The 13791-nt window shown below is 40.0% G+C and overlaps 1 protein-coding gene across 1 annotated transcript in view; it reads right to left on the reverse strand.

The window, feature by feature from the left end:
* Positions 1–13791, reverse strand: part of LOC308217413 (uncharacterized protein) — a gene marked incomplete at its 5' end in the record, with an annotated part of 54753 nt that continues 40962 nt past the window's right edge. The window contains 7 exon segments of the mRNA XM_080610473.1: positions 1–213; positions 1686–1731; positions 9900–10146; positions 10830–11065; positions 11611–11892; positions 12764–12905; positions 13290–13402. Of these exon segments, the coding sequence (XP_080466599.1) occupies positions 62–213; positions 1686–1731; positions 9900–10146; positions 10830–11065; positions 11611–11892; positions 12764–12905; positions 13290–13402 (1218 nt within the window). The 3' untranslated portion in view covers positions 1–61.

Raw genomic sequence — 13791 nt, forward strand, 5'->3', positions numbered from 1 at the left:
GGAAACCATAGATGCACTATGTAAACAAATTTATTTCCAGAGCTTTTCCATAGCATTTTGTTCAAATCAGACAATTTTTGGTTAAAACATCACGGTACTCCTGTATTGCCCTGCAAAGAGGATCTTGGTCAACAACATGGACATTTTTTGAAGATCCATCAGTAGATATCATGGGAGAGGCTCCAGCAGATCCAGTTTCAAGTTCAGCAGTAGCTAGGGAGAAAAGAGAAAAGGTTCCTGGTGTTACTTTTACAGTAGACAGGGCCAAAGATATTACTGTAAAAACATCATGGGTAACTGGAGAAACTGCAGTCCAGAAAGAGATTCAAAAACTTCCAAGGGAATATAACAACGAAAGGGCTAGGCACAAAGGGAGAAACATTTTTTTTCTATCTTTGCTTATCAGTCAATGATATTTCTAAAGCTAGTTAAAGAAATTCCAGAGGCTACACACTTAACATCTCAGGGGATCCACAAACGAGTCTTGCTCATGAACCAGTGCTAGGTTTAGCCCCCTGCAGACCTCTTCGACCTCAAGTATCCGTTTTCCCTAAACATTCAAACCAGTGATTTACTGGAACACTACTCCTAAAAAACAGATTCTGCATTCACTGTGGCAAACTTTTAAAGCATCTGCCTGTGAAAATGCAAACACCTTTGCTCTGCAGTCAGGCCAGGACACATTTCCCAGCCTGGCACCTTCTCTGAGGAGTGTCTTTGTAACTCGCCCTGGCAAAACACTCTTTCCTCCATGAAAACACATACCCAAAGAGAGCAAACTTGCATTTGACATCTTTCTCCAGTCATCTTTTTCAGACAAGGTCCCAAACCAAACATATTTCATGATTCCTAGCAGATGCAAAATCATGTTCAAAATAATACATATGGACGCAATGCAATGGCTTTGTGTTCATTCAGACACATGGGAAGAGCTAGGAAGGTACAGCTGAACACTCTATCTGATTAAAAACATACAGGAACAGAACAAAATTCTCTTAGGGTCTACCTGCTTTGAAATGGCACCAGTCACTGCAAAGCCATGAGCCTGGAGGAACAGCTACCATGAAACAGGTGGAATTCCTCTTCGGACATCTAGCCTCATATTATGGAGCGTGTTTTATGCTATGTATTACAAGCATTCTACTCATCTTATGTTTGCCTAAATATTACTAATTGATCTTTTCCTAAAGAAAGGGTATCTTTTGACATTGATTATATTATTCTTGCTTATTCAAAACAGGTGGCAACATATAAGCTACAAATACAGTCAAAAGTCAAGAACTAACAGCAGAGAATGTGTTTGGTATGGTTTAGTGCTGAATGCAATCAAATGTACATGGAAGGAGAAATGACAGCTGAAATCTACACAATCTCATCTCAGGGCTTCTTTTATGTTTCATGTGCTTGAGGATTAACTCTAGCGAAAGGTGATTTCTGCTTAAGCCAGTGTATCTGTGTGATAAACAGGTTAGTTTTCTTTGTTCTTGTCATTTTTCAGGCAACTGCATAACATTCCACATAATATTGTGGTAAGCAGGAGGTTTTCCCATTGACATCTAAACTGGAAAGTTAGCAGAAAACCCCTGTGCTTAGTATGGGAAGTTGATAGCTTTCAAGCCATTATCTGCAAAAATTAGGAACAGTCATCTTTTTCCTTTAAAAGCACTTCTAACATGACACATTACCCTGTTCGAGTTCTTTGGTGATTTTTTCATCCAGTTCCTGCCGTACCTAGAATCATACAGAAAATGTACACTTAATATATTAAGTTACACTTTTTGTAATATTAAACTTCTAAAACAAAGTTAAAACACACACGTAACACAATAAAAACTAAAAAAAAAAAAAAATCATCCCAAATAGAAACGTCTTGGTTAGGGGTTAGAGGTTTGATTTTCAATGAAGAGAACCTCCTGATCAGCCAGGCTGTAGTATTCTCATTGCTGAGCTACATTAAGTGTAGCACAACAATCTGTAACTCACCAGCTGGATTTTAACTAGGCATTTAAAAAATACACAGGAAGAATACAAAGTGGAGTTATTACAATGAAGGTGAGGCTAAAGTCTAGCATCAAATACATGAGCAGAATGTCAGCTAATTGCTGAGATATGTACAAATGCCATCCACAGGGACAAGTTCAGTTGTCTGCTGCAAGTTTGTAAGAGAAGGGATGCAGCAGCAGCTGCCAAAGAACTGACACATATTGTTGTATAGAAAAAAACATGCCAATATTCTTTTCTCCACCTTAAGATGGAGAATTGAAAGTGCTCCTACAGATCATGCCAGGGTTTTCCTTTGTTATTGCAAATACCATGACACACATATAAAAACACATACAATTTTTTCTTGTGAACTTTGTAATAAGCAAAGATAAAAACACCTACAGCTTCTACTCAGCAAGTGCTGTGGGGTTTATTATGTAACCAAAAAACTGCGTTGATCACTAGAAAGAAGCGCTTCTCCTTTCTTCCCTAGAAGGTGGTTATTGCTACCAATTAAGTTATTCTCACTTATGATTCTGACTTCAAAGTCTCCATAAGAAGAAATCAGATATTTTGAGAGTCACAGTCCAAGCACTATAAGCTGCTGTTTACATCTGATGATACTTGTGACTCCTGCATTTTTTCCATCAAGTTTGTGACATACAGAAGTGAATTTCAAAACAGACACCACACAGCTTCCACGCCTTTGGTGGCCACAAAGATGCTGAAGGGCTTGGACTATGTGAGCTATGTGGAGAGACTGAGAGCTGCAACTGTTTACTGGAGTAGAGAAAGCTCAGGGGGACCTTAGTTATGTGTATAAATACCTGGTGGGGGGAAGCAAACAAGATGGAATCATAATCTCAGTGCTGCCAAAGTAAAAGAACAAGAGGAATGGGCACAAATCTAAACAGGGAAATTCCACAGAGCCGGGGTGAGGCTGGAGTAGATGACCTTTGTAAGCTCCTTCCACCCTCACCCATTCTGTGATTTTCTGATTTTAGTACTGAATCCCTGGGGGTATTTATGTATTTTATGAAATGATGAGGCTCATCCAGCAACATACCAACAACAAAAAGAAGAACCAGAACACTGTACAATGTGCTCAACAGGTCATAGGGCGCAAGAGCTTCAGGAAAGGAAGCACTCTGCATACTCTCACAAGAGGAGCAGTAACAGACTAACTCCAACAGCCAAAGAAGTGCACCCAAGAAGCCAGCAAAGTAGAGAGAAGGGCCTTCTCTCTGGGACTGCAGGAATAGCTGTGACCAAATCCACTACTCCTCCAGACTGGAACAGTGTGTGTCTTCACAGCTAGAAGAGAGGAGCATGGAGCTAAAAGAACAACAGAAAAGGATCATCCAAATCTCTAATTGTTTTCAAACAGGTAAAAGCAGCATCAAAGTCCTGCTAGAAGCGATCCCCTAACACACAAACTGAAACATAGGTAACAGGAAAAAAAACAGGAAAACTAATGCCTAGATCAAAAGATGATCCAGGACCAATCCTAAGCAAAGCAATAGGAGTTGAAGTGTTAGAAGAAACCACCTTCTCTGGTTTCTGGAGCATTCACAATGATCAGAAGGTCCACAGGACCCTCCACAACATCTGTGGATGAATGAAGAGAAGAAAAAGATCTTGTTCCCTCTTACTTACTACATCAACATCTTTGAGATTTTCATCCACACCTGAGGAAATAGGTGGAAGCCAACACACACTGATTTCTGACAAGTGAGTAAGAGCCAGGCAAAATACACTTTTGAAGACTATAACTTGCTTCCACTGTTCCACTCCCCCTTAGTCTTCTGGAAAAAGCATCACAGCTGACTATCCCAAAGCTCCTGAGCAGGTACTGCTAATCATACTGCACATCTCTGCAGGCTGCAACATACTGGTTTCCCTTGCAGCAGCCAATCTTCTCAAGAACTCTTTTCCAGAAAGCAGTGTTGACTTACTAGTTACCCCCAGGGGTAACTAGTGAGATTATACTCAGAGACTAGGAACCCAACTTCAGAACAGTACTGGTACTTCAGACACAACCACTGTAACTACCAAGAACTTTCTGAATATCAGAACTGGCAAGGAGGATAAACTAGCATACTCCTATAGATTAAGAAGTTCCATCATAACAGATGAAATCCATACACTGTCATCTTATAGATGGTTAACTACCACAGAAGCCATATGTCATGGTTTAAAGCCCAGCCGGCAACCCAGAAACCACGCAGCCGCTTTCTCACTCCCCCCACTTCTTCCCCCCACTCCCAGAGGGATGGGGAGGAGAATCAAAAGAATGTAACTCCCATGGGTTGAGATAAGAACAGTCCAGTAACTAAGGTATAACAAAAACCACTACTGCTGCCACCAATAATAATAACGATAGAGGAAATAACAAGGGAAGAGAATAAAACCACTCACCACCCCCCGACCGATACCCAGCCCGACCTGAGCAGTGATCTAGCCCTTCTGGGTAACTGGCCCCAGTTTATATACTGGGCATGACGTGCTGTGGTATGGAATACCTCTTTGGTTAGTTTGGGTCAGGTGTCCTGTCTCTGCTTCCTCCTGGCTTCCCCTCCTCCCTGGCAGAACATGAGACTCAAAGTCCTTGGTCAGAGTAAACATTACTGAGCAGCAACTAAGAACACGGGTGTTATCAGCACTGTTCCCAGGCTGAAAGTCAAAAACACAGCACTGCACCAGCTACTAAGAAGGAGAAAAATGACTGCTACCACTGAACCCAGGACACCATAAAATTACAAATACATAGAGCACCAAAGTACTCTACAGCAGTCTTTGTTTCACTCGGACATGTTAAAAATATTACGAAAATGTGAATGCATAAGTTAAGTTTCAATTGAAACCTAACAGCTTAAATAGACAAAACATTTCTAGTGTAAAATACACCCAACATTAAACAATACTGGCTACAAACCTTGTCACATATCTGGCTGCAGGGAAGAAAGAACAGATTTTTGGTTAAGGAACTGAAGAAGAAAGAAAAATGACCTTAAGTTCAAGACTCTTCAGTGAGAAATAAGAACATAACGTATATGTTAATGAAGCAAGTAAAAAAGCTAACAATACAAATACTGGTACAATACACGAGAGCAGATGGAAAACAAAATCAGAAAAGCAACAGAAACTGAGAGTAGGAAGCAGACATTCCCTTTTTCATGTTACTTAAGAAAGCTGGTTTCATAAATGCACTAATTCACACTGATTGCAGCTAGCAGAGTTCACTATTATTTTGTGTTTCAAGACACACACATTCATTTTCATCTGTCCTTGGCACAGCTGTTAGGATTTAAGTTTGGCATTTATTAAACCTAACAATAGAATTTCAGTCTCAAAATCTCCTTGCAGCACTTGCAGCAGATATTCCTCGCCTTGGGTCTATGGACTAAGGCAGCAGTTCCCAAATTATGGTACACAGGACACTAGCAGTACCTCATATTTGTGTTTCATCTGACTCAGTTTAGTTCTGGATGGTTAGATACCAATTCATGAGCAATTTGGGAGTCAGCAAACCAGATCATTAGAAGAGAAAAAGACCCCATCTAGGATCATTTTACTCCTGTAAAGGACAGGCAATACACACATACATCCTTCTTATGACACAAATTTTACTATGAAACAAATTTCAGCCAGCCTCCTTCCAGAACATAATGAGCTGCTAGTCGCTACAGTCACTGCTTGTAATTGTAACATGCACAGAATTTTTAAAGTACTTGTCATCTATTCTTTGTTCCTAAAATAACAAAATTAAAAATACAACAAAATCTAATAAAAATTATAATAAACAAAAGCCGAAAGACATAAAAAACAAGGACATTTGTATGTGATTGGGGTTTTACTGGTCAATGAGCTTGGGTCAATATGAACATTTTTGTATTTTTCAAGATACTTCTGCACTTCCATGTCAAGGTTATTCATTTCTGTAGCATACATATCTGATAAGGGGGAAGGGGCTATACTGTAATGGAATACATTTCTTTATTCTAAAAAAAAAAGATATAAAAGTTGTAGAATACTCATTTTTTACTGAGCTTGCCACACAACCGTCTTCAAAATATAAGCCTATATGCATAATCACTGACACTGCCTATTATGTTAAGTAGCAGTTTAGGAAAACTGATCTTTCAAGCCTTTAAACTCCACACTCCTTAGTTACGTCTAAAAGAAGCAGCTGTTTCCATCTGCTAGAGGAGCACTTCTTCCTCTTGTTTGCAACCAGCATCATTTACCAATGTTTTTTCCAACAGCTGTATGGACAAAGAATTAATAACCAGCATTTTGAATAATAGTGTGAAATGTTTTCACCCCCTTGCCCCAGAAGCTATTCAAAGCTTTTGCAGAAACCAAATTTACATAAACATCCTCCTCTTAAGAACGGCATGTCCTCTACCTCAGATAGTCTTTCTCACCTTGAGGAAATTACTGTGAGAAACACCAAACCTGCGCAGAGAGCTTTGACTAAAAAAAGAAGTGCACGATGGCTACCTGAGACACACTTCAGTTTAAGCTCCTTAACTCCCTGTGATTATGAGCTTTGCTGGCATAAGTATTTGTAATCTCCAGCCAGAAGACACTGCTCAGTTTGAATTCAAAGGCAAGACAAATTTGGTAGAAGGGAACCAGGTTACTGGGAAAAAAACTGGAGGCATAACTGAAGTAAACAGTGAAGTATAGAAAAGCCTTAAAGTCAGAGAAACTCTTCCATCTTTAAACAATCTGACAGGCAGAGTACTAAGCAGCAAAGCGCTTACAAAAGGCAGAGTACAACCATCAAAGTGCTTCAAAATAGACAAACTGTCATTTCTAAATTCTTTCCTCCTGTTACCTCCTGTCTCCAGAATCGTACAAGATTCCTCCAGAAATAACAGCATCTGGTAATTTTGCATTTGGGAACTGACTGACATCCAGCACTCAATACTGTATGCAGAGGGATATATGCAGTTTTCCCCTTTTGTTACTTCCTGACTTAAAGCCTTATTCCCAGTTGAATCCCCTTTTTTTAGATACATGTTAAGAATCCTTCCTTTCAGTTCCTCAAAGATACAGTATGGCTTTAAACACTGTTAATGACATACTGCACTCAGTTGAGGAAAATTAAACCAGCAGCTCTAAGTGAAATACCCACTTAGATGCATGTCCTTCAGCAACTACTGCACCTCTGAGAATCCTGTTACTTTTTTCTGAAGGACTCTGAAAAAGAAGATCAGGTTTTAAGACTTGCCTGAATACACTAAACTGTACTCTTGGCCTGAAGACACCAAACTGTGACTTGAGGTTACACAGAGTTTGTGATTACAATTAGTCTCAGTTGTTCCCTAACTGGCAATTACAGGAAGAAGTATCACAAAAGGATGTGCAGCTGGATTTAGTATCAGGGAGGATAAATTCATACCAGTAATTTTAAGTCCCAGAAACCAGCCAAAGCCTGCAGCTTTGATTGAGAGAAAACAGCCAGGCTGAGATTTCCAGCTTTCTCTTAAGAGGGCCTGGTAGAAATGTTAAGAAATTGGTGAGTTCTCTGAGCATTTAGCAAGTTTCACTCATAGAATCAACCGGCTGGGAAAAGACCTTTAAGACCATCAAGTCCAACCATTCATCTTCATTCAAGGAAGAAAACTTCAGAATTTAATACTCTATTAAAACTAAAAGCTAACCCTTTTAAGACAAACTATGTATAGTAAGAGTAAATTATTCTCAGCTCAGCTGACAACAAACTAAAAGTTTCTGTACCTTGTAAACAAGATCAAAGACAACTTCTAGGGACCAAGTACTACTAACAAAACTGCACTAGGAAGGAGATATTCAGGTATGTAAGAAAGCTCCCAAACGAACAAACAAACCTTCAGCTGATGTCAGTAATTGGAGACTGGGAAAATATCATACATAACTGTTGAACTTCCTTGAGATTCTGCTCAAGGCTGATGGGTATTTTTGGTTCTGTTTTTTTAAATCTCCAAAGCGATGCCTCAAAATACAGTATCAAATCCTAAAGGCATTACTCAGCATAGTAATCTATCACAAAATATGAGAGACATGCTCAGAAAAGAAACTTTACGTGTGCCACTGAAGTCAGGACACATTGAGTAAGAACAGTATCACCATTCTCAGATCTAATGCATGCTTTTCTTGGAATCAGCTCAAAGGTTTTTCACAAGTAGATTTGGGAATCATTCTTCACAAGGAAGTTGGAACAGCCTATATACCAATTCGAAATATGCATCTGCATATATTAGCAACTGGATAAAAACAATAAGCTGGGAAATAGCCTTTTAAAATATTTCTGCAATACATTTAAGAAAGGTAGTAAACCAGAAAAGGTCTCCTGATATTGACAAAACTTTGAGATATCCAGACTCTTCCAGTTTCTTCTGGAAAATTAAAATGGATAGGATCACCTGAAGAATGTTACTGTAATTCAGCTAAAAAGCACTTAGTATTCTTTCTTTCTTTTCCTTCACTGTCTTTTTTTTCCTGTTTATTATTATTCTTCAAAAAAAGACATAGCTGTTAACACTTTAAAACTAGGGCAGCTTTTTTTCCCTAAAAGTAGGATGGGTTCCTCCTTGCCTTTTTCTTAACAAACTTGCTCCCATCTTTCTGTCCCTTCTTTTCCTCACTTGTTCCCTTCTCCCCACCCCTCTTGTCCCTTTGTCCTGGTCTTCTCCTTTTTCCACTTGTGAGGTAGTCCTCTCAAAATCTTGCCCCCCTTCTACTGCTTGCACAGAGAATAGCCCCTGCAGATACTACAGTACTAACTGCCTCCCAAGTTTCTTCTGTAATGCATCTCCACCTCTCTGACCAAAAAACACTTTCACAGCAATACATGAAAGTTCATCTTGTAACTACAACTGCCACCCATTATGTATACTGCTTTGTCTGGCTTTGTTACATTTGTTGTTGGGTGACTGGGGTTTTTTTCTCCTTAAACCAGGTGCAGTGTGGAGACACATTGTTTAAAAGCATTCTTTCCAATGTGGGTGGCACCACTGAACTAAGATTGACTTAAAAGTGAACAAATACTTCTCACATTCAACAACAGAATACACAAGTGACAGAACACTGAATAGAGAAGCTCCTCCACACCTCAGTCTTATGCTAAATGGGAAACTGATCACACCTTTTGACATCTGCTTTCCAAATCTCATAATGTCCACCATTCTGTGAGGGATGTGCTATCACACTGACTGCTAATTACAGGGCATATACCTCAGCAAAAGGTATTGCAGAGATTGCAGCATTGCTGCAAAATTAGAAACCTGTGAAGACCTCCTGAGGAGCAGCTAATTTTACCCTTTCTTGTAATAACACATAGCAGGAACTACAAAACTAAATGCCTTCTATGCACAGTATATGACCAGCACTGTGGTGTAAAGTTATGCAATCCCATTCATATCATCCTATTTATGAAGCATCCTTTGTCGTTATTAATCTTCTAAAACAAGTTCCAGTGAAGAAACTGCCAGAATAAAGATCAGTAAAGAAGGAAAATATGTCTCAAACAAAGATGTCTAATGGGATTTTGCACTCATCATAAAGTTAGCTGATTTAAATAGGTCATACATACTATGCATTAAAATTTAATGAAGAACTTAGCTGGGAATTTTCTATGCCACAGTATTCTTGATCAAAGTTCCTTTTTTTAAAGAATGTAGTTACACAACTCATTATTCACATTTCAGCACTTGTTGGTCTTAGAGCATTCCTGGAAATCTGTATAACCTTGATAACCAGAAGTCTTCATCCCTACCACCTCTAGCTGTGTACTGTTTTGATCGTTAGCAGTTGTTTTGAAATATTAGACCATATGGTCTGGATCTATAAATGGATTCTAACTTCAGGCTAAAAAAACATAACTTCGCTTATGGATATTCTTGAGAACACTATTTCAAAATGCTTACCTTAGCCACGTAGGCTTCAACCCTGTTTCTTGATGACAATGCGTTCCAGGTTGGACTTAGGAAGCTTCCTCCTAGACTTAGACTTCTGTTCAGTGTCAAGTTGTTGCAGAGATGGCCCAGTTCAGTTGAATACTGAACTGGACTTTCAGCCAGACCTCCACTGACAATGCTGCTTGTGAATAAAGATTTGTTTCTGCGGCGCTCCTGAAGGAGCTTAGCATTGGCTTCTGCTAGTCTCTCATTAGCTCTGAAACAGTCAGAAATATACAGAGAGTCATCTTTGGTAGGAACACTTCCACAAAGTTACCCTCCAGGTCTATGACTATTATTCGACTTTTGAAAGTGAAAGAGATTAAGAGCATCCAAAAGAAGAGCATTGCTTGATCTGAGGTTTTTTGGGGACTTATTTCTAAGAAGTCACACTACCTGCAAGGAGCAGCAAGAGTTATCAACACTTAGGACTGAAAGGTACATCATCTGTGTAAGAAAACTCTGGGCTACCCTCCTTTACCCAAGGAGGGCTCAAACCTCAGACACACTGCTAAAATAAAGTCAAAGATTTTATTTTTTTTTTTTCTTCACAGAATCAAATTCTGTTCTCTGAAAGGCCTGTACTTACTCAAGCAATAAGGAACCTGAAATTTATCTTTTCTGCCATACCCAGAATAAGAGGAGGAAGTGACTAGAGATTGACAAAAAGACTCAATGAACTTCAAAGATGCCCTATGAAGGCCACGATCAGTGGTACTGCTGAAGCACTAAAGAGACAGCTCTAATGAAGGGGAAGGGTCTGAAGGTACTTTCCTAACAAATATGCCATCTTACGCTTACATACGTAATGCCCACGAGATGTAGGAGAGGGATTTTAGGAGAAAAATGCATGAGGAAAAAGTAGTATCTTGTTACCACTCCAAAAAAGCATGCACTCACCTTTCCAGTTTATTTCCTAGGCGTCTTCTAATTTTTAATTCCTCCAGATACAGCTCTTTGAACCTTTCCACTTCTGCATGTGTGGATTCTTGTTGAAAAATACCATCTTGTTGGGTACTTTTTATCCTGTCCAATTCACATTCAAGATCTCTTATTCTGTGCTTTAGCTGGTTTCTCAGAGAAGCATGATGACTGGCTCTGATTTGTTCTAATCTGTCCTGGGAAACTGCCTGTGTCTGAAGCAAATAATGCAATTTCAACCATCACAAAGAAAAAGAGAACTCTCCCTACCAGTCAATTGCATATACTCAATTTCAGGGACCCAGCTTTACTCAGAGAGGCAAGTGTGCCTCCTCACTACCATCAGCCATCAATGCAGAACCCTGGAAATACCACATGAGATAATTTAGCACTATTTTTCATAAAAGCTACTCATGAAAGAACACTATCTCTGTAAGACAGGGCACACAGAAAAGGATTCATGTAAGCTACAATACCCATTCAAGGATGAGCAGTGAGAACAAGACCAGTGTACACCAACACTCCCCAAAACCTGTAAAATGGAAATCTACCTTGGGCAAGCTGTCGATTCAAGCAACTACTGGCACATTGCACATACATAAAAGAACTCTGTCCCAACCATATTGCCTTCTCCCACCACACTCCAGGAAAGACAGCACTAACACACGGAATCAGGCACCAAAAATAAAATACTAGAAAATGATGACCATAACAGAATTCTATAATAGAAACTACAGCCACGTGTGAGAAATTCACTTACCTGCAAAAACAGATTGACTTCTTCTAGTTTTTGTTTTATTTCTTGTGCGGCTCGTTCCTCTGCCTCTCTTTTGTATTGCTCTATCCGGCTGCGATCTACCATGTCAGTCTCCATATGATGTTTGAGGTTAGCTACCTCTTCTTTCAGCTGGCATTTGCTCTTCTCCAGTTTTTCATGGCTGTCACGAATGGTGGACAACTCTTCTCGCAAATCGCAGTTTTGTGCTTTGAGCTGCATGCATGTTTTAGACTCTTTCTCCAGCTGCTGGGAAAGGTCACCAACCTGTAGACAGTAGGGGAGCAGAAACTGATGAAGGGATTGGCCATCAAGACTATAGTTATCATCTGGTAACTCAGTATTAAAATTAAAGTGAAGCCAGGAACTTCTTTTAAACAAGAACAGCTTTCACATAATTTCTGACAGCAATCCTCAGGTTCCACATTATGTCCTGGGAAACAATGATGCCATTTAGAAAAGCAAAACCCGCACTGTCTCCCGCCCAGCTTGTGCCTAATTTTGGTGCTAATTTTTGGCAAAGTCAACTTCATACAGTTGTTTGATTTACGGCACTGTTACTCGCCTCTCTGCCAGCGAAGGGATTCATCTGTGAGACCCTGAAGATGCTTCTGCAGCCTCAAGGTGCAGCCAGGCCTGTGCCAGGCCTCACTGCTCTCAGCCCTAACCCTCAGCCATGGACATGATAAACTGGTAGCACGGCAGACCTGCCCATCCCTATGGACCGGACTGACAATCTGCACTCATAGGGAGCCTGCCTGCTATCACAGTGCCTGTTCTGCCTTGCTTGGTGAGGACCTATGGGACTGCTCCGCGGCCCTGCCAGCCCTAGTGCCAGTTTTGGCTTGCTCTTGATGTTCCCTTGCAGATACTGCTCTGCATATAACGTTTTCTTCTTTATTCATCATATCATCATTTATTCATCACTACCAGTATTATAGTCATCTATTACTGGAGTAGTAGATAGAGCATCAAGAAAGGTCAATCAATTCCAAAATACATCCAAGAAAGGGAAAAAAAAAAAAAAAGAAGAAAAAAAAATCAGTGAGAATAGTAGTATAGGAAAGGAATAACACAGGTTTCAAGAGGAAAAACACCACCACCACCACCACAAAAACCTGAACAAACCAAAACTCACCTTTGCTCTTAATCTACCAAGTTCATTGATCATTTCAGAATACCTGTTCTTCACTTCTCCCTGCCAATTAAGCTGGGACTCCATCTCTCTCTCCTCATATACCCTTACTTTCTTCATAGCTCTGCTCATAAGCCTCTTCAACCTGCACAGCAAATTGGTCAAAAAAACCCAATGAGGCACAGGAAGAACCATCCTCTTTCACATACTGTTATGTAAAAAGCACAGGCATGGCTTGCTTCATCACTAACTGGGTATTACTGAGAAAAAACACCGTTCCTGTGCTGCAAATCACCTGGAGGGTCCAAATTTCATGTGAAAAGAAGATTGAAAGACTTCCCTTCCCTGCAGAGTAAGTACAAAGCAACCTGCCTTTGCAGCTCTTCTGGCAGCTATGGAAAACTATAGGCTCACACAGAGAAGTGCCTGGCAAGAAGTAAGATGAGGCTTGAATTGGCTCACAAACTGTTATGTACACCTACTTGTACATTAAAGTCCAATAACAGTTCACCATGCTAAGAAACCATACCTCTTACATTCTTTCTGCAGTTCAATGTTTCTTTTCATTTCCTGATCCAGACGCAGTTCGACTGGGCGTTTCAACTCGACCAGCTTTTTCACCTTCTTTCTTTCATTCTCACACTTTCAAAATAGAAAAGATATGTGACACACAGATCATAGGAACAATGCAGTATGTGCATCTAGCCTTCTCCAGAAAGAAGCTGCAGTATATCTCTGTTAGCCTAGTTCCACAGAATGTCAAGGGACAGAATTCCTGAGAATAGCTAATTCCTTCATGTTTTACAACAAACAGGACAATAGCTAACAACAGAAACAGATGTCTTCTCTGACACTAAGGCCACTCTCTTCTAATGCTTCAAGGCAAAAAGCTGGAAAAGGTACTGGAGAACACTTCTGGCAGTTCCTCTTCTCATAGCAGGGATTATGTAGGTATGCACATCACAGGAGAAGAGATCAATCTAAAGCTTTCATGGGACCTTCAATAACCAAAAGGCAGGGGCTTACGGAGG

The sequence above is a fragment of the Psittacula echo genome (genome assembly GCF_963264785.1).
Source record: "Psittacula echo genome assembly, chromosome: 1".
NCBI lineage: Eukaryota > Metazoa > Chordata > Aves > Psittaciformes > Psittacidae > Psittacula > Psittacula echo.